The 26,387-nt window shown below is 47.5% G+C and overlaps 1 protein-coding gene across 1 annotated transcript; it reads left to right on the forward strand.

The window, feature by feature from the left end:
* Window positions 1-675: 675 nt before the first annotated feature.
* On the forward strand, window positions 676-19,546 carry WDR46 (WD repeat domain 46; the record flags this gene model as incomplete). The annotated part of the gene is made up of 3 exons (XM_082303694.1): window positions 676-826; window positions 7,734-7,869; window positions 19,447-19,546. Coding segments are annotated over 3 exons (387 nt in total), but the record flags the coding sequence as incomplete, so codon positions are not given.
* Window positions 19,547-26,387: the final 6,841 nt, after the last annotated feature.

A 26,387-nucleotide genomic window follows, 5' to 3' on the forward strand; every position in this document is an offset into this window, starting at 1 on the left:
AACCCCCATTTTCCCCCCAAACCCCCATTTTTCCCCAAAATCCCCATTTTTCCTCCCAAAATCCCCATTTTTTTCCCAAAAACCTCATTTTTCCCTCCCAAACCCCCATTTTTCCCCCCAAACCTCCCATTCTTCCCCCAAACCCCCCATTTTTTTACCCAAACCCCCATTCTTCCCCCAAACCCCCATATTTTTCCCCAAACCCCCATATTTTTTCCCCAAACCTCCCATATTTTCCCCCAAACCCCCCATATTTTTCCCAAACCCCCCATTTTTCCCCCCAAACCCCCTTTTTTTTTTCCCAAACCCCATTTTTTTCCCTAAAATCCCCATTTTTCCTCCCATTTCTCCCCCCAAACCCCCATTTTTCCCCCCAAACCCCCCATATTTTTCCCCAACCCCCATTTTTTTCCCTAAAATCCCCATTTTTCCTCCCATTTCTCCCCCCAAACCCCCATTTTTCCCCCCAAACCCCCATATTTTCCCCCAAACCCCCCATTTTTTTCCCCAAACCCCCCATTTTTCCCCCCATTTCTCCCTCCCAACCCCGATATTTTTCCCCAAACCCCCCATTTTTTTCCCCAAACCCCCCATTTTTCCCCCCATTTCTCCCTCCCAACCCCCATATTTTCCCCCAAACCCCCCTTTTTTGCCCCGATTCCCTTCTCCCCGCAGCTGGCTGCACTCCGAGGCGCTGCTGGCCGTGGCTCAGCGCCGCTGGCTGCACGTCTACGACAGCCAGGGCCTGGAGCTGCACGTGCTGCGCGCCTTGCCGGCCATCCTGCGCCTCGAGTTCCTGCCCTACCACTTCCTGCTGGCTGCCGTGGTCAGTGTGCCCCAAAATCCCCCAAATCCGCCCCAAATCCGCCCCAAAATCCGCCCCGATTACCCCCAAAATCCGCTCCGAATTACCCTCAAATTCCGCTAAAATCCGCCCTGAATTACCCTTAAAATCCGCCCTGAATTACCCCCAAAATCCCACTAAAATCTGCCCTGAATTACCCCTAAAATCCGCCCTGAATCACCCCTAAAATCCGCCCTGAATTACCCCCAAATTCCGCCAAAATCCCCCCCGAATTACCCCTAAAATCTGCCCCAAATTACCCCCAAAATCCACCCCAAATTACCCCCAAATCCCACTAAAATCTGCCCAAATTACCCCTAAAATCCGCCCTGAATCACCCCCAAATCCCACTAAAATCCACTTCGAATTACGCCTAAAATCCCACCAAAATCCGCCCCAAATTCCACCAAAATCCGCCCCGAATTACCCCCAAATTCCGCCTAAATCCGCCCCGAATTACCCCCAAAATCCGCCCTGAATCACCCCCAAAATCCACTAAAATCCGCCCTGAATTACCCCTAAAATCCGCCCCGAATTACCCCTAAAATCCGCCCCGAATTACCCCAAAATCCACCCAAATTACCCCCAAAATCCACCCAAATTACCCCAAAATCCGCTCCGAATTACCCCCAAATTCCGCCAAAATCCCCCCGAACTACCCCTAAAATCCGCCCTGAATTACCCCCAAAATCCACCCTGAATTACCCCTAAAATCCCACCAAAATCTGCCCCAAATTACCCCTAAAATCCCACCGAAAATCCACCCAAATTACCCCCAAATTCCACCCTGAATCACCCCTAAAATCTGCCCTGAATTACCCCTAAAATCCGCCCTGAATCACCCCTAAAATCCGCCCCGAATTACCCCCAAATTCCACCCAAAAATCCACCCTGAATTACCCCTAAAATCCCACTAAACTCTGCCCCAAATTACCCCTAAAATCTGCCCTGAATTACCCCTAAAATCCGCCCTGAATTACCCCTAAAATCCACCCTGAATTACCCCTAAAATCCACCCTGAATCACCCCTAAAATCTGCCCTGAATTACCCCTAAAATCCACCCTGAATTACCCCTAAAATCTGCCCTGAATCACCCCTAAAATCCGCCCTGAATCACCCCTAAAATCCACCCTGAATCACCCCTAAAATCTGCCCTGAATCACCCCTAAAATCCACCCTGAATTACCCCTAAAATCCGCCCTGAATTACCCCTAAAATCTGCCCTGAATTACCCCTAAAATCTGCCCTGAATTACCCCTAAAATCCACCCTGAATCACCCCTAAAATCCGCCCTGAATCACCCCTAAAATCCGCCCTGAATCACCCCTAAAATCCACCCTGAATTACCCCTAAAATCCGCCCTGAATCACCCCTAAAATCCGCCCTGAATTACCCCTAAAATCCGCCCTGAATTACCCCTAAAATCCGCCCTGAATCACCCCTAAAATCCGCCCTGAATTACCCCTAAAATCTGCCCTGAATTACCCCTAAAATCCGCCCTGAATCACCCCTAAAATCCGCCCTGAATCACCCCTAAAATCCACCCAAATTCCCCCTAAAATCCACCCTGAATCACCCCTAAAATCTGCCCTGAATTACCCCTAAAATCCGCCCTGAATCACCCCTAAAATCCGCCCTGAATCACCCCTAAAATCCACCCAAATTACCCCTAAAATCCACCCTGAATCACCCCTAAAATCCACCCAAATCACCCCTAAAATCCACCCTGAATCACCCCTAAAATCTGCCCTGAATTACCCCTAAAATCTGCTCTGAATTACCCCTAAAATCCGCCCTGAATCACCCCTAAAATCCACCCTGAATCACCCCTAAAATCTGCCCTGAATCACCCCTAAAATCCACCCTGAATCACCCCTAAAATCCACCCAAATTACCCCTAAAATCCGCCCTGAATTACCCCTAAAATCTGCTCTGAATCGCCCCTAAAATCCCACCAAAATCTGCCCTCAATTACCCATTTTTCCCGTTCCCTGCCGTTTTTCCCCCATTTCCCCATTTCCCAATTTTTCCCATTCCCTTTTCCCCCCATTTTTTCCCATTGTTCCCATTGTTCCCATTTCCCCGTTTTTCCCGTTCTTTGCCGTTTTTCCCCCATTTTCCCCATTCTCCCCATTGTTCCCATTGTTCCCATTGTCCCCATCTCCCCATTTTTCCCGTTCCCTGCCGTTTTTGCCCCATTTTCCCCTTTTCCCCCATTGTTCCCATTGTTCCTTCCCATTTCCCCATTTTTCCTGTTCCCTGCCGTTTTTCCCCCATTTTTCCCATTCCCTTTTCCCCCCATGTTTCCCATTCCCTTTTCTCCCCATTTCCCCATTTTTCCCATTCCCTGCCGTTTTTCCCCCATTTTTCCCATTCCCTTTTCTCCCCATTTCCCCATTTTCCCGTTCCCTTGCATTCTCTCCCCATTTTCCCCATTGTTCCCATTGTTCCCATTGTTCCCATTTCCCCATTTTTCCCGTTCCCTGCTGTTTTTCCCCCATTTTTCCCATTCCCTTTTCCCCCATTTTTCCCCCATTGTTCCCATTTCCCCATTTTCCCCATTCCCCATTTTCCCGTTCCCTTTCATTCTCTCCCCATTTCCCCATTTCCCCATTTTTCCCGTTTCCTGCCGTTTCCTGCTGTTCTCTCCCCATTTTTTCCCATTTTTCCCGTTCCCTTGCATTCTCTCCCCATTGTTCCCATTGTTCCCATTGTTCCCATTTTTCCCGTTCCCTGCCGTTTTCCCCCCATTTTTCCCATTCCCTTTTCCCCCATTTCTTCCCATTGTTCCCATTCCCTTTTTCCCATTTTTCCCATTTTTCCCATTCCCCATTTTCCCATTGCCTTTCATTTTCTCCCCATTTTCCCCATTTTCCCCATTCTCCCCCTTGTCGCCATGTCCCCGTTTTTCCCGTTCTTTGCCATTTTTCCCCCATTTTACCCTTTTCCCCCATTTTTTCCCATTGTTCCGATCTCCCCATTTTTCCCGTTCCCTGCCGTTTTTCCCCCATTCTCCCCCTTGTCGCCATGTCCCCGTTTTTCCCGTTCTTTGCCGGTTTTGCCCCATTTTCCCCTTTTCCCCCATTTTTTCCCATTGTTCCCATTTCCCCATTTTTCCCGTTCTTTGCCGTTTTTCCCCCATTCTCCCCCTTGTCGCCATGTCCCCGTTTTTCCCGTTCCCTGCCGTTTTTCCCCCATTTTCCCCTTTTCCCCCATTGTTCCCATTGTTCCTTCCCATTTCCCCATTTTTCCCGTTCCCTGCCGTTTTTCCCCCATTTTTCCCATTCCCTTTTCCCCCATTTTTCCCATTGTTCCCATTTTTCCCATTTCCCCATTTTCCCATTCCCTTGCATTCTCTCCCCATTTTCCCCATTTCCCCCATTGTTCCCATTGTTCCCATTTCCCCGTTTTTCCCGTTCTTTGCCGTTTTTCCCCCATTTTCCCCATTCTCCCCATTGTTCCCATTGTTCCCATTGTCCCCATCTCCCCATTTTTCCCGTTCCCTGCCGTTTTTGCCCCATTTTCCCCTTTTCCCCCATTGTTCCCATTGTTCCTTCCCATTTCCCCATTTTTCCTGTTCCCTGCCGTTTTTCCCCCATTTTTCCCATTCCCTTTTCCCCCCATGTTTCCCATTCCCTTTTCTCCCCATTTCCCCATTTTTCCCATTCCCTGCCGTTTTTCCCCCATTTTTCCCATTCCCTTTTCTCCCCATTCCCCATTTTCCCGTTCCCTTGCATTCTCTCCCCATTTTCCCCATTGTTCCCATTGTTTCCATTGTCCCCATTTCCCCATTTTTCCCGTTCCCTGCTGGTTTTCCCCCATTTTTCCCATTCCCTTTTCCCCCATTTTCCCCCCATTTTTTCCCATTGTTCCCATTTCCCCATTTTTCCCATTTTTCCCATTCCCCATTTTTCCCGTTCCCTTTCATTCTCTCCCCATTGTTCCCATTTCCCCCATTGTTCCCATTGTTCCCATTTCCCCATTTTTCCCGTTCCCTGCCGTTTTTCCCCCATTCTCCCCATTCTCCCCCTTGTCGCCATGTCCCCGTTTTTCCCGTTCTTTGCCGGTTTTGCCCCATTTTCCCCTTTTCCCCCATTTTCCCCATTGTTCCCATTGTCCCCATCTCCCCGTTTTTCCCGTTCTTTGCCGTTTTTCCCCCATTTTCCCCTTTTCCCCCATTTCCCCCATTCTCCCCCTTGTCGCCATATCCCCGTTTTTCCCGTTCTTTGCCGTTTTTCCCCCATTTTCCCCATTCTCCCCATTGTTCCCATTGTTCCCATTGTCCCCATTTCCCCATTTTTCCCGTTCCCTGCCGTTTTTCCCCCATTTTTCCCATTCCCTTTTCTCCCCATTTCCCCATTTTCCACATTTTTCCCATTCCCCATTTTCCCATTCCCTTTCATTTTCTCCCCATTTTCCCCATTTTCCCCATTCTCCCCCTTGTCGCCATCTCCCCATTTTTCCCGTTCTTTGCCGTTTTTCCCCCATTTCCCCATTCTCCCCATTCTCCCCCTTGTCGCCATCTCCCCATTTTTCCCATTCCCTGCCGTTTTTCCCCCATTTTCCCCATTCTCCCCATTGTTCCCATTGTTCCCATTTTTCCCATTTCCCCATTTTTCCCGTTCCCTGCTGTTTTTCCCCCATTTCCCCATTTTTCCCATTCCCATTTTTTCCCATTTTCCCCATTGTTCCCATTTTCCCGTTTTTCCCGTTTTTTGCCGGTTTTCCCCCATTGTTCCCATTCTCCCCATTTTCCCCTTTTCCCCCATTTTCCCCATTTTTCCCATTCCCTTTCATTCTCTCCCCATTTTTCCCGTTCTTTGCCGTTTTTCCCCCATTTTCCCCATTCTCCCCCTTGTCGCCATGTCCCCATTTTTCCCGTTCTTTGCCGTTTTTCCCCCATTTTTCCCATTCCCTTTTCCCATTCCTATTTTTCCCATTTTTTCCCATTGTTCCCATTTCCCCATTTCCCCATTTTTCCCGTTTCCTGCCGTTTCCTGCTGTTCTCTCCCCATTTTTTCCCATTTTTCCCGTTCCCTTTCATTCTCTCCCCATTGTTCCCATTGTTCCCATTGTTCCCATTGTTCCCATTGTTCCCATTGTTCCTTCCCATTTCCCCATTTTTCCCGTTCCCTGCCGTTTTTCCCCCATTTTTCCCATTCCCTTTTCCCCCATTTTTCCCATTGTTCCCATTGTTCCCATTTTTCCCATTTCCCCATTTTCCCATTCCCTTGCATTCTCTCCCCATTTTCCCCATTTCCCCCATTGTTCCCATTGTTCCCATTTCCCCGTTTTTCCCGTTCTTTGCCGTTTTTCCCCCATTTTCCCCATTCTCCCCATTGCTCCCATTGTTCCCATTGTCCCCATCTCCCCATTTTTCCCGTTCCCTGCCGTTTTTGCCCCATTTTCCCCTTTTCCCCCATTGTTCCCATTGTTCCTTCCCATTTCCCCATTTTTCCTGTTCCCTGCCGTTTTTCCCCCATTTTTCCCATTCCCTTTTCCCCCCATGTTTCCCATTCCCTTTTCTCCCCATTTCCCCATTTTTCCCATTCCCTGCCGTTTTTCCCCCATTTTTCCCATTCCCTTTTCTCCCCATTTCCCCATTTTCCCGTTCCCTTGCATTCTCTCCCCATTTTCCCCATTGTTCCCATTGTTCCCATTGTCCCCATTGTTCCCATTTTTCCCGTTCCCTGCTGGTTTTCCCCCATTTTTCCCATTCCCTTTTCCCCCATTTTTCCCCCATTTTTCCCATTTTTCCCATTTCCCCATTTTCCCGTTCCCTTTCATTCTCACCCCATTTCCCCATTGTTCCCATTGTTCCCATTGTCGCCATTTCCCCGTTTTTCCCGTTCCCTGTCGTTTTTCCCCCATTTCCCCCATTGTTCCCATTGTTCCCATTTCCCCGTTTTTCCCGTTCCCTGCCGTTTTTCCCCCATTTTTCCCATTCCCTTTTCCCCCATTTTTCCCATTGTTCCCATTGTTCCCATTTTTCCCATTTCCCCATTTTCCCATTCCCTTGCATTCTCTCCCCATTTTCCCCATTTCCCCCATTGTTCCCATTGTTCCCATTTCCCCGTTTTTCCCGTTCTTTGCCGTTTTTCCCCCATTTTCCCCATTCTCCCCATTGCTCCCATTGTTCCCATTGTCCCCATCTCCCCATTTTTCCCGTTCCCTGCCGTTTTTGCCCCATTTTCCCCTTTTCCCCCATTGTTCCCATTGTTCCTTCCCATTTCCCCATTTTTCCTGTTCCCTGCCGTTTTTCCCCCATTTTTCCCATTCCCTTTTCCCCCCATGTTTCCCATTCCCTTTTCTCCCCATTTCCCCATTTTTCCCATTCCCTGCCGTTTTTCCCCCATTTTTCCCATTCCCTTTTCTCCCCATTCCCCATTTTCCCGTTCCCTTTCATTCTCACCCCATTTCCCCATTGTTCCCATTGTTCCCATTGTCGCCATTTCCCCGTTTTTCCCGTTTCCTGCCGTTTTCCCCCCATTTTCCCCATTGTTCCCATTGTTCCCATTTCCCCATTTTTCCCGTTCCCTGCCGTTTTTCCCCCATTTTTCCCATTCCCTTTTCCCCCCATTTTTTCCCATTGTTCCCATTTTCCCATTTTCCCCATTTTTCCCATTCCCCATTTTTCCCGTTCCCTTTCATTCTCTCCCCATTTTCCCCATTTCCCCCATTCTCCCCCTTGTTGCCATCTCCCCATTTTTCCCGTTCTTTGCCATTTTTCCCCCATTCTCCCCCTTGTCCCCATCTCCCCGTTTTTCCCATTCTTTGCCGTTTTCCCCCCATTCCCCCATTCTCCCCATTCTCCCCCATGTCCCCATGTCCCCGTTTTTCCCGTTCTTTGCCGTTTTTGCCCCATTTTTCCCGTTTGTGCCCCCGCAGAGCGCCCTGGGCCCGCTGCATTTCCTGGACGTGGCCGTGGGCCGGGCAGTGGCCGCGCTCCGGCCCCGCTGCGGCCGCGCCTCCGCCATGGGCCAGGCCCCGGCCAGCGGCCTCGTCCTGCTGGGCCACGCCAACGGTGCTGCCGCCCTTCGGGAATGCGGGGAATTTTGGGGAATTCGGGGCATTTCTGGGAATTTTCTGGGAATTTTGGGGTGGTTTGGGGCATTTCTGGGAATTTTTACAGAATTTTCTGGGAATTTTTGGGAGTTTTGGGGCATTTCTGATGGGATTTCGGGGATTTTCGGGGAATTTTGGGGTGGTTTGGGGAATTTGGGGGTGTTTTTGGGAATTTCTGGGAATTTTTCCAGAATTTTCTGGGAATTTTGGGGGCATTTCTAATGGGATTTCGGGAATGCCAGGGTGGTCTGGGGCATTTTGGGAACTTTTCCGGAATTTTCTGGGAATTTTTGGGAGGTTTTTGGGAGTTTTAGGGGAATTTCTCATGGGATTTCGGGGATGCCGGGGTGGTTCGGGGCATTTCTGGGAATTTTTCCGGAATTTTCTGGGAATTTTCGGGAATTTTGGGGGCATTTCTCATGGGATTTTGGGAATGCCGGGGTGGTTTGGGGCATTTTGGGAATTTTTCCGGAATTTTCTGGGAATTTTTGGGAGTTTTGGGGGCATTTCTGGGAATTTTTCCGGAATTTTCTGGGAATTTTGGGGTGGTTCGGGGCATTTCTGGGAATTTTTACAGAATTTTCTGGGAATTTTCGGGAGTTTTGGGGAATTTCTAATGGGATTTTGGGAATGCCGGGGTGGTTTGGGGAATTTTTCCGGAATTTTCTGGGAATTTTTGGGAGTTTTTTGGGAGTTTCGGGGCATTTCTGTTGGGATTTCCGGAATTTTCTGGGAATTTTGGGGTGGTTCGGGGCATTTCTGGGAATTTTTCTGGAATTTTCTGGGAATTTTGGGGTGGTTCGGGGCATTTCTGGGAACTTTTCCGGAATTTTCTGGGAATTTTGGGGTGGTTCGGAGCATTTCTGGGAATTTTTCCGGAATTTTCTGGGAATTTTGGGGTGGTTCGGGGCATTTCTGGGAATTTTTCCGGAATTTCTGGGAATTTTTGGGAGTTTTGGGGGCATTTCTAATGGGATTTCAGGAATGCTGGGGTGTTTCGGGGCATTTCTGGGAATTTTTCCGGAATTTTCTGGGAATTTTGGGGTGGTTTGGGGCATTTCTGGGAATTTTTCCGGAATTTTCTGGGAATTTTCGGGAGTTTTGGGGGCATTTCTAATGGGATTTTGGGAATGCTGGGGTGGTTTGGGAATTTCTGGGAATTTTTCCAGAATTTTCTGGGAATTTTCAGGAGTTTTGGGGGCATTTCTGATGGGATTTCGGGGATTTTCAGGGAATTTTGGGGTGGTTCGGGGCATTTTGGGAATTTTTCCGGAATTTTCAGGGAATTTTGGGGTGGTTTGGGGCATTTCTGGGAATTTTTCCGGAATTTTCTGGGAATTTTTGGGAGTTTTGGGGGCATTTCTGGGAACTTTTCCGGAATTTTCTGGGAATTTTGGGGTGGTTCGGGGCATTTCGGGGAATTTTTCCGGAATTTTCTGGGAATTTTCGGGAGTTTTGGGGAATTTCTAATGGGATTTCGGGAATGCCAGGGTGGTTCGGGGCATTTGGGGAATTTTTCCGGAATTTCTGGGAATTTTTTGGGAATTTTGGGGTGGTTCGGGGCATTTCTGGGAATTTTTCCGGAATTTTTGGGAATTTTCGGGAGTTTTGGGGGCATTTCTGATGGGATTTCGGGGATTTTCGGGGAATTTTGGGGTGGTTCGGGGCATTTCTGGGAATTTTTCCGGAATTTTCTGGGAATTTTTGGGAGTTTTGGGGAATTTCTAATGGGATTTCGGGAATGCCAGGGTGGTTTGGGGAATTTTTCCGGAATTTTCTGGGAATTTTCGGGAGTTTTGGGGGCATTTCTATTGGGATTTCGGGAATGCCGGGGTGGTTTGGGGAATTTCTGGGAATTTTTCCGGAATTTTCTGGGAATTTTCGGGAGTTCTGGGGGCATTTCTAATGGGATTTCGGGGATTTTCGGGGAATTTTGGGGTGGTTCGGGGCATTTCTGGGAATTTTTCCGGAATTTTCTGGGAATTTTGGGGTGGTTCAGGGCATTTTTGGGAATTTTCTGGGAATTTTCGGGAGTTTTTTGGGGAGTTTTGGGGGATTTCTGATGGGATTTCAGGGATTTTCAGGGAATTTTGGGGGTGGTTTGGGGGATTTCTGGGAATTTTTCCGGAATTTTCTGGGAATTTTCGGGAGTTTTTGGGGAGTTTTGGGGATTTTCTAATGGGATTTCGGGGATTTTCTGGGAATTTTGGGGTGGTTCAGGGCATTTCTGGGAATTTTTCCGGAATTTTCTGGGAATTTTTGGGAGTTTTGGGGGCATTTCTAATGGGATTTCGGGAATGCCGGGGTGGTTTGGGGCATTTTGGGAATTTTTCCGGAATTTTCTGGGAATTTTGGGGTGGTTCGGGGCATTTCTGGGAATTTTTCTGGAATTTTCTGGGAATTTTTGGGGGAGTTTTTGGGAGTTTTGGGGCATTTCTGATGGGATTTTGGGGATTTTCAGGGAATTTGGGGGTGTTTTTGGGAATTTTGGGAATTTTTCCGGAATTTTCTGGGAATTTTGGGGTGGTTCGGGGCATTTCTGGGAATTTTCTGGGAATTTTCTGGGAATCTTGGGGTGGTTCGGGGCATTTCTGGGAATTTTTCCAGAATTTTCTGGGAATTTTTGGGAGTTTTGGGGGCATTTCTCATGGGATTTTGGGAATGCCGGGGTGGTTTGGGGCATTTTGGGAATTTTTCCGGAATTTTCTGGGAATTTTTGGGAGTTTTGGGGGCATTTCTGGGAATTTTTCCGGAATTTTCTGGGAATTTTGGGGTGGTTCGGGGCATTTCTGGGAATTTTTCCGGAATTTCTGGGAATTTTCGGGAGTTTTGGGGGCATTTCTGATGGGATTTCGGGGATTTTCGGGGAACTTTGGGGTGGTTCGGGGAATTTCTGGGAATTTTTTGGGAATTTTCTGGGAATTTTGGGGGCATTTCTAATGGGATTTCGGGGATTTTCAGGGAATTTTGGGGTGGTTTGGGGCATTTTGGGAATTTTTCCGGAATTTTCTGGGAATTTTTGGGAGGTTTTTGGGAGTTTTAGGGGAATTTCTAATGGGATTTCGGGAATGCCGGGGTGGTTTGGGGCATTTTGGGAATTTTTCCGGAATTTTCTGGGAATTTTCGGGAGTTTTGGGGGCATTTCTCATGGGATTTTGGGAATGCCGGGGTGGTTTGGGGAATTTCTGGGAATTTTTCCGGAATTTCTGGGAATTTTCGGGAGTTTTGGGGGAATTTCTAATGGGATTTCTGATGGGATTTTCAGGGAATTTTGGGGTGGTTTGGGGCATTTCTGGGAATTTTTCCGGAATTTTCTGGGAATTTTCGGGAATTTTGGGGGCATTTCTCATGGGATTTTGGGAATGCCGGGGTGGTTTGGGGCATTTTGGGAATTTTTCCGGAATTTTCTGGGAATTTTTGGGAGTTTTGGGGGCATTTCTGGGAATTTTTCCGGAATTTTCTGGGAATTTTGGGGTGGTTCGGGGCATTTCTGGGAATTTTTCCGGAATTTCTGGGAATTTTCGGGAGTTTTGGGGGCATTTCTGATGGGATTTCGGGGATTTTCGGGGAACTTTGGGGTGGTTTGGGGAATTTCTGGGAATTTTTTGGGAATTTTCTGGGAATTTTGGGGGCATTTCTAATGGGATTTCGGGGATTTTCTGGGAATTTTGGGGTGGTTTGGGGCATTTCTGGGAATTTTTCCGGAATTTTCTGGGAATTTTCGGGAGTTTTGGGGGCATTTCTAATGGGATTTTGGGAATGCCGGGGTGGTTCGGGGCATTCTGGGAATTTTTCCAGAATTTTCTGGGAATTTTGGGGGCATTTCTAATGGGATTTCGGGAATGCCGGGGTGTTTCTGGGAATTTTTCCGGAATTTTCTGGGAATTTTTGGGAGTTTTGGGGGCATTTCTAATGGGATTTCGGGAATGCCAGGGTGGTTTGGGGAATTCTGGGAATTTTTCCAGAATTTTCTGGGAATTTTGGGGGCATTTCTAATGGGATTTCGGGAATGCCAGGGTGGTCTGGGGCATTTTGGGAATTTTTCCGGAATTTTCTGGGAATTTTTGGGAGGTTTTTGGGAGTTTTAGGGGAATTTCTGTTGGGATTTCGGGAATGCCGGGGTGGTTTGGGGAATTTTTCCGGAATTTTCTGGGAATTTTTGGGAGTTTTGGGGGCATTTCTAATGGGATTTCAGGAATGCTGGGGTGGTTCGGGGCATTCTGGGAATTTTTCCAGAATTTTCTGGGAATTTTGGGGGCATTTCTAATGGGATTTCGGGAATGCCGGGGTGTTTTTGGGAATTTTTCCGGAATTTTCTGGGAATTTTTGGGAGGTTTTTGGGAGTTTCAGGGAATTTCTGTTGGGATTTCGGGGATTTTGAGGACATTTTGGGGTGGTTTGGGGCATTTCTGGGAATTTTTCCGGAATTTTCTGGGAATTTTTGGGAGTTTTGGGGGCATTTCTCATGGGATTTCGGGGATTTTCAGGGAATTTTGGGGTGGTTCGGGGCATTTCTGGGAATTTTTCCGGAATTTTCTGGGAATTTTTGGGAGTTTTGGGGGCATTTCTAATGGGATTTCGGGAATGCCAGGGTGGTTTGGGGAATTTTTCCGGAATTTTCTGGGAATTTTTGGGAGGTTTTTGGGAGTTTGGGGGCATTTCTGATGGGATTTCGGGGATTTTCGGGGAATTTTGGGGTGGTTCGGGGCATTTCTGGGAACTTTTCCGGAATTTTCTGGGAATTTTGGGGTGGTTCGGGGCATTTCTGGGAACTTTTCCAGAATTTTCGGGGAATTTTGGGGTGGTTCGGGGCATTCTGGGAATTTTTCCGGAATTTTCTGGGAATTTTTGGGAGTTCTGGGGCATTTCTAATGGGATTTCGGGTATGCCAGGGTGGTTTGGGGCATTTTGGGAATTTTTCCGGAATTTTCTGGGAATTTTGGGGTGGTTCGGGGCATTTCTGGGAATTTTTCCGGAATTTTCTGGGAATTTTGGGGTGGTTCGGGGCATTTCTGGGAATTTTTACAGAATTTTCTGGGAATTTTTGGGAGTTTTGGGGAATTTCTAATGGGATTTTGGGAATGCCGGGGTGGTTTGGGGAATTTTTCCGGAATTTTCTGGGAATTTTTGGGAGTTTTTTGGGAGTTTCGGGGCATTTCTGTTGGGATTTCCGGAATTTTCTGGGAATTTTGGGGTGGTTCGGGGCATTTCTGGGAATTTTTCTGGAATTTTCTGGGAATTTTGGGGTGGTTCGGGGCATTTCTGGGAACTTTTCCGGAATTTTCTGGGAATTTTGGGGTGGTTCGGAGCATTTCTGGGAATTTTTCCGGAATTTTCTGGGAATTTTGGGGTGGTTCGGGGCATTTCTGGGAATTTTTCCGGAATTTCTGGGAATTTTTGGGAGTTTTGGGGGCATTTCTAATGGGATTTCAGGAATGCTGGGGTGTTTCGGGGCATTTCTGGGAATTTTTCCGGAATTTTCTGGGAATTTTGGGGTGGTTTGGGGCATTTCTGGGAATTTTTCCGGAATTTTCTGGGAATTTTCGGGAGTTTTGGGGGCATTTCTAATGGGATTTTGGGAATGCTGGGGTGGTTTGGGAATTTCTGGGAATTTTTCCAGAATTTTCTGGGAATTTTCAGGAGTTTTGGGGGCATTTCTGATGGGATTTCGGGGATTTTCAGGGAATTTTGGGGTGGTTCGGGGCATTTTGGGAATTTTTCCGGAATTTTCAGGGAATTTTGGGGTGGTTTGGGGCATTTCTGGGAATTTTTCCGGAATTTTCTGGGAATTTTTGGGAGTTTTGGGGGCATTTCTGGGAACTTTTCCGGAATTTTCTGGGAATTTTGGGGTGGTTCGGGGCATTTCGGGGAATTTTTCCGGAATTTTCTGGGAATTTTTGGGAGTTTTGGGGGCATTTCTGATGGGATTTCGGGGATTTTCGGGGAATTTTGGGGTGGTTCGGGGCATTTCTGGGAATTTTTCTGGAATTTTCTGGGAATTTTGGGGAGTTTTTTGGGCATTTCTGATGGGATTTCGGGAATGCCAGGGTGGTTTGGGGAATTTCTGGGAATTTTCGGGAGGTTTTTGGGAGTTTTGGGGGCATTTCTGATGGGATTTCGGGGATTTTCAGGGAATTTTGGGGTGGTTCGGGGCATTTTGGGAATTTTTCCAGAATTTTCTGGGAATTTTGGGGGCATTTCTAATGGGATTTCGGGAATGCTGGGGTGGTTTGGGGAATTTCTGGGAATTTTTACAGAATTTTCCGGGAATTTTCGGGAGTTTTGGGGGCATTTCTAATGGGATTTCGGGAATGCTGGGGTGGTTCGGGGCATTTTTGGGAATTTTCCGGAATTTTCGGGGAATTTTGGGGTGGTTTGGGGCATTTCTGGGAATTTTTCCGGAATTTTCTGGGAATTTTTGGGAGTTTTGGGGAATTTCTAATGGGATTTCAGGAATGCTGGGGTGGTTCGGGGCATTTGGGGAATTTTTCCGGAATTTTCGGGAATTTTGGGGGCATTTCTATTGGGATTTCGGGAATGCCGGGGTGGTTTGGGGAATTTTGGGAATTTTTCTGGAATTTTCTGGGAATTTTGGGGTGGTTCGGGGCATTTCTGGGAATTTTTCCGGAATTTTCTGGGAATTTTGGGGTGGTTCGGGGCATTTCTGGGAATTTTTCCGGAATTTTCTGGGAATTTTGGGGTGGTTCGGGGCATTTCTGGGAATTTTTCCGGAATTTTCTGGGAATTTTCAGGAGTTTTGGGGGCATTTCTAATGGGATTTCGGGAATGCCAGGGTGGTTTGGGGAATTTTTCCGGAATTTTCTGGGAATTTTTGGGAGGTTTTTGGGAGTTTTGGGGCATTTCTGATGGGATTTCGGGGATTTTCAGGGAATTTTGGGGTGGTTTGGGGAATTTCTGGGAATTTTCCCGGAATTTTCTGGGGATTTTCGGGTGTTTTGGGGGCATTTCTAATGGGATTTCGGGAATGCCGGGGTGGTTTGGGGAATTTTGGGAATTTTTCCGGAATTCTCTGGGAATTTTGGGGGCACTTCTAATGGGATTTCGGGAATGCCGGGGTGGTTTGGGGCATTTTGGGAATTTTTCGGGAATTTTCTGGGAATTTTCGGGAGATTTTTGGGAGTTTTGGGGAATTTCTGATGGGATTTCGGGGATTTTCGGGGAACTTTGGGGTGGTTCAGGGCATTTCTGGGAATTTTCTGGGAATTTTCTGGGAATTTTGGGGTGGTTCGGGGCATTTCTGGGAATTTTTCCGGAATTTTCTGGGAATTTTGGGGTGGTTCGGGGCATTTCTGGGAATTTTTCCAGAATTTTCTTGGAATTTTGGGGTGTTTCGGGGCATTTCTGGGAATTTTTCCGGAATTTTCTGGGAATTTTGGGGTGGTTCGGGGCATTTCTGGGAATTTTTCCGGAATTTTCTGGGAATTTTGGGGTGGTTCAGGGCATTTCTGGGAATTTTTACAGAATTTTCTGGGAATTTTTGGGAGTTTTGGGGGCATTTCTCATGGGATTTCGGGGATGCCAGGGTGGTTCAGGGCATTTTTGGGAATTTTTCCGGAATTTTCGGGGAATTTTGGGGTGGTTCGGGGCATTTCTGGGAATTTTTCCGGAATTTTCTGGGAATTTTTGGGAGTTTGGGGAATTTCTAATGGGATTTCGGGAATGCCGGGGTGGTTTGGGGCATTTTGGGAATTTTTCCGGAATTTTCTGGGAATTTTGGGGTGGTTCGGGGAATTTCTGGGAATTTTTCCGGAATTTTCTGGGAATTTTTGGGAGTTTGGGGAATTTCTAATGGGATTTTGGGAATGCCGGGGTGGTTCGGGGCATTCTGGGAATTTTTCCAGAATTTTCTGGGAATTTTGGGGGCATTTCTAATGGGATTTCGGGAATGCCGGGGTGTTTTTGGGAATTTTTCTGGAATTTTCTGGGAATTTTTGGGAGTTTTGGGGGCATTTCTGGGAACTTTTCCGGAATTTTCTGGGAATTTTGGGGGCATTTCTAATGGGATTTCGGGAATGCCGGGGTGTTTTTGGGAATTTTTCTGGAATTTTCTGGGAATTTTCGGGAGTTTTGGGGGCATTTCTGATGGGATTTCGGGAATGCCGGGGTGGTTTGGGGAATTTTTCCGGAATTTTCTGGGGATTTTCGGGAGTTTTGGGGGCATTTCTGGGAACTTTTCCGGAATTTTCTGGGAATTTTGGGGTGGTTCGGGGCATTTCTGGGAATTTTTCCGGAATTTTCTGGGAATTTTGGGGTGGTTCGGGGCATTTCTGGGAATTTTTCCGGAATTTTCTGGGAATTTTCGGGAGTTTTGGGGGCATTTCTAATGGGATTTTGGGAATGCCGGGGTGGTTTGGGGAATTTCTGGGAATTTTTCCGGAATTTTCTGGGAATTTTCGGGAGTTTTTGTGGAGTTTTGGGGGATTTCTGATGGGATTTCGGGGATTTTCAGGGAATTTTGGGGTGGTTTGGGGAATTTTGGGAATTTTTCCGGAATTTTCAGGGAATTTTGGGGTGGTTCGGGGCATTTCTGGGAATTTTTCCGGAATTTTCTGGGAATTTTCGGGAGTTTTGGGGGATTTTCTAATGGGATTTCGGGGATTTTGGGGTGGTTTGGGGAATTTCTGGGAATTTTCGGGAGTTTTTTGGGAGTTTTGGGGGATTTCTGATGGGATTTTGGGAATGCCGGGGTGGTTTGGGGAATTTTTGGGAATTTTCGGGAGTTTTTGGGGAGTTTCAGGGAATTTCTAATGGGATTTCGGGGATTTTTGGGGAATTTTGGGGTGGTTTGGGGAATTTGGGGGTGTTTTTGGGAATTTCTGGGAATTTTTCCGGAATTTTCTGGGAATTTTCGGGAGTTTTTTGGGAGTTTTGGGGCATTTCTGATGGGATTTCGGGGATTTTCGGGGAATTTTGGGGTGGTTTTGGGAGTTTTTGGGGAGTTTTTTGGGAGTTCAGGGGGATTTCGGATGGGATTTCGGGGATTTTCTGGGGATTTCAGGGATTTTCTGGGAATCTTGGGGTGGTTCGGGGCATTTCTGGGAATTTTTCCGGAATTTTCTGGGAATTTTCGGGAGGTTTTTGGGAGTTTTGGGGGCATTTCTCATGGGATTTCGGGGATTTTCGGGGAATTTTGGGGTGGTTTTGGGAATTTTGGGAGTTTTTTGGGAATTTTGGGGAATTTTTGGGGAATTTCTGGGAATTTTTTTTGAATTTTGGGAGAGTTTCAGGAAGTTTTCTGAGAATTTTTCGGGAATTTTGGGGAGTTTTTTGGGAGTTTTGGGGCATTTCTGATGGGATTTCGGGGATTTTCGGGGAATCTTGGGGTGGTTCGGGGCATTTCTGGGAATTTTTCCGGAATTTTCTGGGAATTTTTGGGAGTTTTAGGGGAATTTCTAATGGGATTTCGGGAATGCCAGGGTGGTTTGGGGCATTTTGGGAATTTTTCCGGAATTTTCTGGGAATTTTCGGGAGTTTTGGGGGCATTTCTGATGGGATTTCGGGGATTTTCAGGGAATTTTGGGGTGGTTTTGGGAATTTTGGGAGTTTTTTGGGAATTTTCTGGGAATTTTTGGGAGTTTTTCGGGAGTTTTGGGGATTTTCTAATGGGATTTCGGGGATTTTCGGGGAATTTGGGGTGGTTTGGGGGATTTTGGGAGTTTTTTGGGAATTTTGGGGAATTTTTCGGGAATTTTGGGGAATTTTTTGGGAATTTTGGGGGAGTTTCAGGGATCTTCTGAGAATTTTTCCGGAATTTTCTGGGAATTTTTGGGGAGTTTTGGGGGATTTCTGATGGGATTTCGGGGATTTTCTGGGAACTTTGGGGTGGTTTGGGGAATTTCTGGGAATTTTTTCCGGAATTTTCTGGGAATTTTTTGGGGAGTTTTGGGGAGGTTTTGGGGGAATTTCATTGGAATTTTGGGAGGTTCCTGGTGGGATTTTGGGGGGATTTCTTTGGAATTTTGGGGAATTTCTTTGGATTTGGGAGGTTCCTGGTCAGATTTCCAGGAATTTCTGTGGAATTTTGGGAAGTTCCTGATGGGATTTTGGGGGAGTTTCTTTGGAATTTCGGGGAATTTCATTGAAATTTGGAGGTCCCTGCTGGAATTTTGGGGAAATTCCTTTGGATTTGGGGGCTTCCAGCTGGAATTTTGGGGAATTTCATTGAAATTCGAGGGGTTCCAGCTGGAATTTTGGCCAATTTCGTTGGAATTTTGGGCAATTTCATTGGAATTTTGGGCAATTTCATTGGAATTTTGGGCAATTTCATTGGAATTCGAGGGGTTCCTGCTGGAATTTTGGGCAATTTCATTGGAATTTTGGGCAATTTCATTGGAATTTTGGGCAATTTCATTGAAATTTGAGGGGTTCCTGCTGGAATTTTGGGGAATTTCATTGGAATTTTGGCCAATTTCATTGGAATTTTGGGGAATTTCATTGGAATTTTGGGCAATTTCATTGAAATTCGAGGGGTTCCTGCTGGAATTTTGACCAATTTCAGTGGAATTTTGGCCAATTTCATTGGAATTTTGGGCAATTTCATTGAATTTTGGACAATTTCATTGAAATTTGAGCGTTTCCTGCTGGAATTTTGACCAATTTCATTGGAATTTTGGACAATTTCATTGGAATTTTGGGCAATTTCATTGAATTTTGGGCAATTTCATTGGAATTTTGGGGAATTTCATTGGAATTTTGGGCAATTTCATTGAAATTCGTGGGGTTCCTGCTGGAATTTTGGGCAATTTCATTGGAATTTTGGGCAATTTCATTGGAATTTTGGCCAATTTCATTGGAATTTTGGCCAATTTCATTGGAATTTTGGGCAATTTCATTGAAATTCGTGGGGTTCCTGCTGGAATTTTGGGGAATTTCATTGGAATTTTGGGCAATTTCATTGAAATTCGAGGGTTTCCTGCTGGAATTTTGACCAATTTCATTGGAATTTTGGGCAATTTCATTGAAATTCGAGGGGTTCCTGCTGGAATTTTGGGCAATTTCATTGGAATTTTGACCAATTTCATTGGAATTTTGGGCAATTTCATTGAAATTTGAGGGTTTCGTGCTGGAATTTTGGGCAATTTCATTGGAATTTTGGGCAATTTCATTGAAATTTGAGGGTTTCCTGCTGGAATTTTGGGCAATTTCATTGGAATTTTGGGCAATTTCATTGGAATTTTGGGCAATTTCATTGGAATTCGAGGGGTTCCTGCTGGAATTTTGGGCAATTTCATTGGAATTTCGGCCAATTTCATTGGAATTTCGGCCAATTTCATTGGAATTTTGGGCAATTTCATTGGAATTTTGGACAATTTCGTTGAAATTCGAGGGGTTCCTGCTGGAATTTCGACCCAATTTCATTGGAATTCCCCAAAAACCTTCGCTCCCCCCTGGAATTTTCCCATTTATTCCATTTCTGGGGGGTTTTTTTTCCCGTGGCTCTTCTTCCCCCTGGGGGGTTTTTTTTTTTGAATTCTCCCTTTCCCGGCCGTCCCAAAATCGCCGTTTTTTGCCCCAGGAGTGGTGTCCCTGTGGAGCCCCAGCGTTGGCGAGCCCGTGGGGCGGCTCCTGGCCCAGCGCGGCTCCGTGCGCGGCCTCGCCGCCGACGCCTCGGGAAGGTCCCGAAGCCCGGAATTCCCAGCGGAGACGGGGGGGATTTGGGGGAATTTGGGGAATTTGGGGGGATTTGGGGGGATTTGGGGGGATTTGGGCGGATTTGGGTGGATTTTGGGGGATTTTGGGGGGATTTGGGTGGATTTTGGGGGGATTTGGGGCAGATTTTCATGGATTTTGCGGGATTTTGGGGTGGATTTGGGTGGATTCTGTGGGATTTTGGGGTGGATTTGGGTGGATTCTGTGGGATTTTGTGGGGTTTTGGTGGATTTTGGGGCAGATTTTCAGGGATTTTGCAGGATTTTGGGGTGGATTTGGATGGATTTTGGGGGGATTTGGGTGGATTTTGGGGGATTTGGGGGGATTTTGGGGGGATTTTGGGGGATTTTGGGGGATTTGGGCGGATTTGGGTGGATTTTGGGGGATTTTGGGGGGATTTGGGTGGATTTTGGGGGATTTTGGGGGATTTGGGCGGATTTGGGTGGATTTTGGGGGATTTGGGCGGATTTGGGTGGATTTTGGGGGGATTTGGGTGGATTTGGGGTGGATTTGGGTGGATTTTGGGGCAGATTTGGGTGGATTTTGTGGGGTTTTGGTGGCTTTTGGGGCAGATTTTCATGGATTTTGCGGGATTTTGGGGTGGATTTGGGTGGATTCTGTGGGATTTTGGGGCAGATTTGGGTGGATTTTGTGGGGTTTTGGTGGATTTTGGGGCAGATTTTCAGGGATTTTGCAGGATTTTGGGGTGGATTTGGATGGATTTTGGGGGGTTTGGGTGGATTTTGGGGGATTTGGGCGGATTTGGGGGGATTTTGGGGGGATTTGGGTGGGTTTTGGGGGATTTTGGGGGGATTTGGGTGGATTTGGGGTGGATTTGGGTGCATTCCGTGGGGTTTGGGTGGATTTGGGGTGGATTTGGGTAGATTTTGGGTGGATTCTGTGGGATTTTGTGGGATTTGGGTGGATTTTGGGGCAGATTTTCATGGATTTGGGGTGGATTTTGGGGTGGATTTGGATGGAGTTTGTGGGATTTGGGTGGATTTGGGGGCAGATTTGAGTGGATTCTGTGGGATTTTCATGGATTTTGCGGGATTTTGGGGCAGATTTGGGTGCATTCTGTGGGATTTGGGGTGGATTTGGGGTGGATTTTGGGGGGTTTGGGTGGATTTTGGGGGGTTTGGGTGGATTTTGGGGGATTTGGGGTGGATTTTGGGGGGTTTGGGTGGATTTTGGGGGATTTTGGGGGGAATTTGGGTGGATTCTGTGGGATTTTGTGGGGTTTTGGTGGATTTTGGGGCAGATTTTCAGGGATTTTGCAGGATTTTGGGGTGGATTTGGATGGATTTTGGGGGGATTTGGGTGGATTTTGGGGGATTTTGGGGAATTTGGGGGGATTTTGCGGGATTTTGGGGGATTTGGGTGGATTTTGGGGCAGATTTGGGTGGATTTTGTGGGGTTTTGGTGGGTTTTGGGGCAGATTTTCATGGATTTTGCGGGATTTTGGGGTGGATTTGGATGGAGTTTGTGGGATTTGGATGGATTTGGGGTGGATTTGGGGTGGATTTGGGTGGATTTTGGGGGATTTGGGGGGATTTGGGGGGGATTTTGGGGGGATTTGGGTGGATTTGGGGGGATTTTGGGGGGATTTGGGTGGATTTTGGGGGATTTTGGGGGATTTGGGCGGATTTGGGTGGATTTTGGGTGGATTCTGTGGGATTTTGTGGGATTTGGGTGGATTTGGGGGCAGATTTGGGTGGATTCTGTGGGATTTTCATGGATTTTGCGGGATTTTGGGGCGGATTTGGGTGCATTCTGTGGGATTTGGGGTGGATTTGGGGTGGATTTTGGGGGGTTTGGGTGGATTTTGGGGGATTTGGGGTGGATTTTGGGGGGTTTGGGTGGATTTTGGGGGATTTGGGTGGATTTTGGGGGGATTCTGTGGGATTTTCATGCATTTTAGGGCAGATTTTGATGGATGTGGGGGGATTTGATGGGATTTTTTGGGATTTTGGGGGGGATTCTGTGGGATTTTGTGGGATTTGGGTGGATTTTGGGGCAGATTTGGGTGGATTTTGTGGGGTTTTGGTGGGTTTTGGGGCAGATTTTCATGGATTTTGCGGGATTTTGGGGTGGATTTGGATGGAGTTTGTGGGATTTGGATGGATTTGGGGTGGATTTGGGTGGATTTTGGGGGGATTTTGGGGCAGATTTGGGTGGATTTTGTGGGGTTTTGGTGGCTTTTGGGGCAGATTTTCATGGATTTTGCGGGATTTTGGGGCGGATTTGGGTGGATTTGGGTGGATTTAGTGGAATTTGGGTGGATTTTGGGCAGATTTGGGTGCATTCCGTGGGGTTTGGGTGGATTTGGGGTGGATTTGGGTGGATTCTGTGGGATTTTGGGGGGATTTGGGGGGATTTGGGGGATTTTGGGGGGATTTGGGGGGATTTTGGGGGGATTTGGGGCAGATTTTCATGGATTTTGCGGGATTTTGGGGTGGATTTGGGTGGATTCTGTGGGATTTTGGGGTGGATTTGGGTGGATTCTGTGGGATTTTGTGGGGTTTTGGTGGATTTTGGGGCAGATTTTCAGGGATTTTGCAGGATTTTGGGGTGGATTTGGATGGATTTTGGGGGGATTTGGGTGGATTTTGGGGGATTTGGGGGGATTTTGGGGGGATTTTGGGGGATTTTGGGGGATTTGGGCGGATTTGGGTGGATTTTGGGGGATTTTGGGGGGATTTGGGTGGATTTTGGGGGATTTTGGGGGATTTGGGCGGATTTGGGTGGATTTTGGGGGATTTGGGCGGATTTGGGTGGATTTTGGGGGGATTTGGGTGGATTTGGGGTGGATTTGGGTGGATTTTGGGGCAGATTTGGGTGGATTTTGTGGGGTTTTGGTGGCTTTTGGGGCAGATTTTCATGGATTTTGCGGGATTTTGGGGTGGATTTGGGTGGATTCTGTGGGATTTTGGGGCAGATTTGGGTGGATTTTGTGGGGTTTTGGTGGATTTTGGGGCAGATTTTCAGGGATTTTGCAGGATTTTGGGGTGGATTTGGATGGATTTTGGGGGGTTTGGGTGGATTTTGGGGGATTTGGGCGGATTTGGGGGGATTTTGGGGGGATTTGGGTGGGTTTTGGGGGATTTTGGGGGGATTTGGGTGGATTTGGGGTGGATTTGGGTGCATTCCGTGGGGTTTGGGTGGATTTGGGGTGGATTTGGGTAGATTTTGGGTGGATTCTGTGGGATTTTGTGGGATTTGGGTGGATTTTGGGGCAGATTTTCATGGATTTGGGGTGGATTTTGGGGTGGATTTGGATGGAGTTTGTGGGATTTGGGTGGATTTGGGGGCAGATTTGAGTGGATTCTGTGGGATTTTCATGGATTTTGCGGGATTTTGGGGCAGATTTGGGTGCATTCTGTGGGATTTGGGGTGGATTTGGGGTGGATTTTGGGGGGTTTGGGTGGATTTTGGGGGGTTTGGGTGGATTTTGGGGGATTTGGGGTGGATTTTGGGGGGTTTGGGTGGATTTTGGGGGATTTTGGGGGGAATTTGGGTGGATTCTGTGGGATTTTGTGGGGTTTTGGTGGATTTTGGGGCAGATTTTCAGGGATTTTGCAGGATTTTGGGGTGGATTTGGATGGATTTTGGGGGGATTTGGGTGGATTTTGGGGGATTTTGGGGAATTTGGGGGGATTTTGCGGGATTTTGGGGGATTTGGGTGGATTTTGGGGCAGATTTGGGTGGATTTTGTGGGGTTTTGGTGGGTTTTGGGGCAGATTTTCATGGATTTTGCGGGATTTTGGGGTGGATTTGGATGGAGTTTGTGGGATTTGGATGGATTTGGGGTGGATTTGGGGTGGATTTGGGTGGATTTTGGGGGATTTGGGGGGATTTGGGGGGGATTTTGGGGGGATTTGGGTGGATTTGGGGGGATTTTGGGGGGATTTGGGTGGATTTTGGGGGATTTTGGGGGATTTGGGCGGATTTGGGTGGATTTTGGGTGGATTCTGTGGGATTTTGTGGGATTTGGGTGGATTTGGGGGCAGATTTGGGTGGATTCTGTGGGATTTTCATGGATTTTGCGGGATTTTGGGGCGGATTTGGGTGCATTCTGTGGGATTTGGGGTGGATTTGGGGTGGATTTTGGGGGGTTTGGGTGGATTTTGGGGGATTTGGGGTGGATTTTGGGGGGTTTGGGTGGATTTTGGGGGATTTGGGTGGATTTTGGGGGGATTCTGTGGGATTTTCATGCATTTTAGGGCAGATTTTGATGGATGTGGGGGGATTTGATGGGATTTTTTGGGATTTTGGGGGGGATTCTGTGGGATTTTGTGGGATTTGGGTGGATTTTGGGGCAGATTTGGGTGGATTTTGTGGGGTTTTGGTGGGTTTTGGGGCAGATTTTCATGGATTTTGCGGGATTTTGGGGTGGATTTGGATGGAGTTTGTGGGATTTGGATGGATTTGGGGTGGATTTGGGTGGATTTTGGGGGGATTTTGGGGCAGATTTGGGTGGATTTTGTGGGGTTTTGGTGGCTTTTGGGGCAGATTTTCATGGATTTTGCGGGATTTTGGGGCGGATTTGGGTGGATTTGGGTGGATTTAGTGGAATTTGGGTGGATTTTGGGCAGATTTGGGTGCATTCCGTGGGGTTTGGGTGGATTTGGGGTGGATTTGGGTGGATTCTGTGGGATTTTGGGGGGATTTGGGTGGATTCTGTGGGATTTTGGGGGGATTTGGGTGGATTTTGTGGGGTTTTGGTGGGATTTTGGGGCAGATTTTCAGGGATTTTGCAGGATTTTGGGGTGGATTTGGATGGATTTTGGGGGGTTTGGGTGGATTTTGGGGGATTTGGGGGGATTTTGGGTGGATTTTGGGGGATTTTGGGGGGATTTGGGTGGGTTTTGGGGGATTTTGGGGGGATTTGGGTGGATTTGGGGTGGATTTGGGTGCATTCCGTGGGGTTTGGGTGGATTTGGGGTGGATTTGGGTAGATTTTGGGTGGATTCTGTGGGATTTTGTGGGATTTGGGTGGATTTTGGGGCAGATTTTCATGGATTTTGCAGGATTTTGGGGTGGATATGGATGGAGTTTGTGGGATTTGGGTGGATTTGGGGGCAGATTTGGGTGGATTTGGGGTGGATTCTGTGGGATTTTCATGGATTTTGCGGGATTTTGGGGCAGATTTGGGTGCATTCTGTGGGATTTGGGGTGGATTTGGGGTGGATTTTGGGGGGTTTGGGTGGATTTTGGGGGATTTGGGGTGGATTTTGGGGGGTTTGGGTGGATTTTGGGGGATTTTGGGGGGAATTTGGGTGGATTCTGTGGGATTTTGTGGGGTTTTGGTGGATTTTGGGGCAGATTTTCAGGGATTTTGCAGGATTTTGGGGTGGATTTGGATGGATTTTGGGGGGATTTGGGTGGATTTTGGGGGATTTTGGGGAATTTGGGGGGATTTTGCGGGATTTTGGGGGATTTGGGTGGATTTTGGGGCAGATTTGGGTGGATTTTGTGGGGTTTTGGTGGGTTTTGGGGCAGATTTTCATGGATTTTGCGGGATTTTGGGGTGGATTTGGATGGAGTTTGTGGGATTTGGATGGATTTGGGGTGGATTTGGGGTGGATTTGGGTGGATTTTGGGGGATTTGGGGGGATTTGGGGGGGATTTTGGGGGGATTTGGGTGGATTTGGGGGGATTTTGGGGGGATTTGGGTGGATTTTGGGGGATTTTGGGGGATTTGGGCGGATTTGGGTGGATTTTGGGTGGATTCTGTGGGATTTTGTGGGATTTGGGTGGATTTTGGGGCAGATTTTCATGGATTTGGGGTGGATTTTGGGGTGGATTTGGATGGATTTTGTGGGATTTGGGTGGATTTGGGGGCAGATTTGGGTGGATTCTGTGGGATTTTCATGGATTTTGCGGGATTTTGGGGCGGATTTGGGTGCATTCTGTGGGATTTGGGGTGGATTTGGGGTGGATTTTGGGGGGTTTGGGTGGATTTTGGGGGGTTTGGGGTGGATTTTGGGGGGTTTGGGTGGATTTTGGGGGATTTGGGGTGGATTTTGGGGGGTTTGGGTGGATTTTGGGGGATTTGGGTGGATTTTGGGGGGATTCTGTGGGATTTTCATGCATTTTAGGGCAGATTTTGATGGATGTGGGGGGATTTGATGGGATTTTTTGGGATTTTGGGGGGGATTCTGTGGGATTTTGTGGGATTTGGGTGGATTTTGGGGCAGATTTGGGTGGATTTTGTGGGGTTTTGGTGGGTTTTGGGGCAGATTTTCATGGATTTTGCGGGATTTTGGGGTGGATTTGGATGGAGTTTGTGGGATTTGGATGGATTTGGGGTGGATTTGGGGTGGATTTGGGTGGATTTTGGGGGGATTTTGGGGCAGATTTGGGTGGATTTTGTGGGGTTTTGGTGGCTTTTGGGGCAGATTTTCATGGATTTTGCGGGATTTTGGGGCGGATTTGGGTGGATTTGGGTGGATTTAGTGGAATTTGGGTGGATTTTGGGCAGATTTGGGTGCATTCCGTGGGGTTTGGGTGGATTTGGGGTGGATTTGGGTGGATTCTGTGGGATTTTGGGGGGATTTGGGTGGATTCTGTGGGATTTTGGGGGGATTTGGGTGGATTTTGTGGGGTTTTGGTGGGATTTTGGGGCAGATTTTCAGGGATTTTGCAGGATTTTGGGGTGGATTTGGATGGATTTTGGGGGGTTTGGGTGGATTTTGGGGGATTTGGGGGGATTTTGGGTGGATTTTGGGGGATTTTGGGGGGATTTGGGTGGGTTTTGGGGGATTTTGGGGGGATTTGGGTGGATTTGGGGGGATTTTGGGGTGG

This window comes from Coloeus monedula, assembly GCF_965178545.1.
Source record: "Coloeus monedula genome assembly, contig: HAP1_SCAFFOLD_738, whole genome shotgun sequence".
In the NCBI taxonomy this organism is placed as follows: Eukaryota; Metazoa; Chordata; class Aves; order Passeriformes; family Corvidae; genus Coloeus; species Coloeus monedula.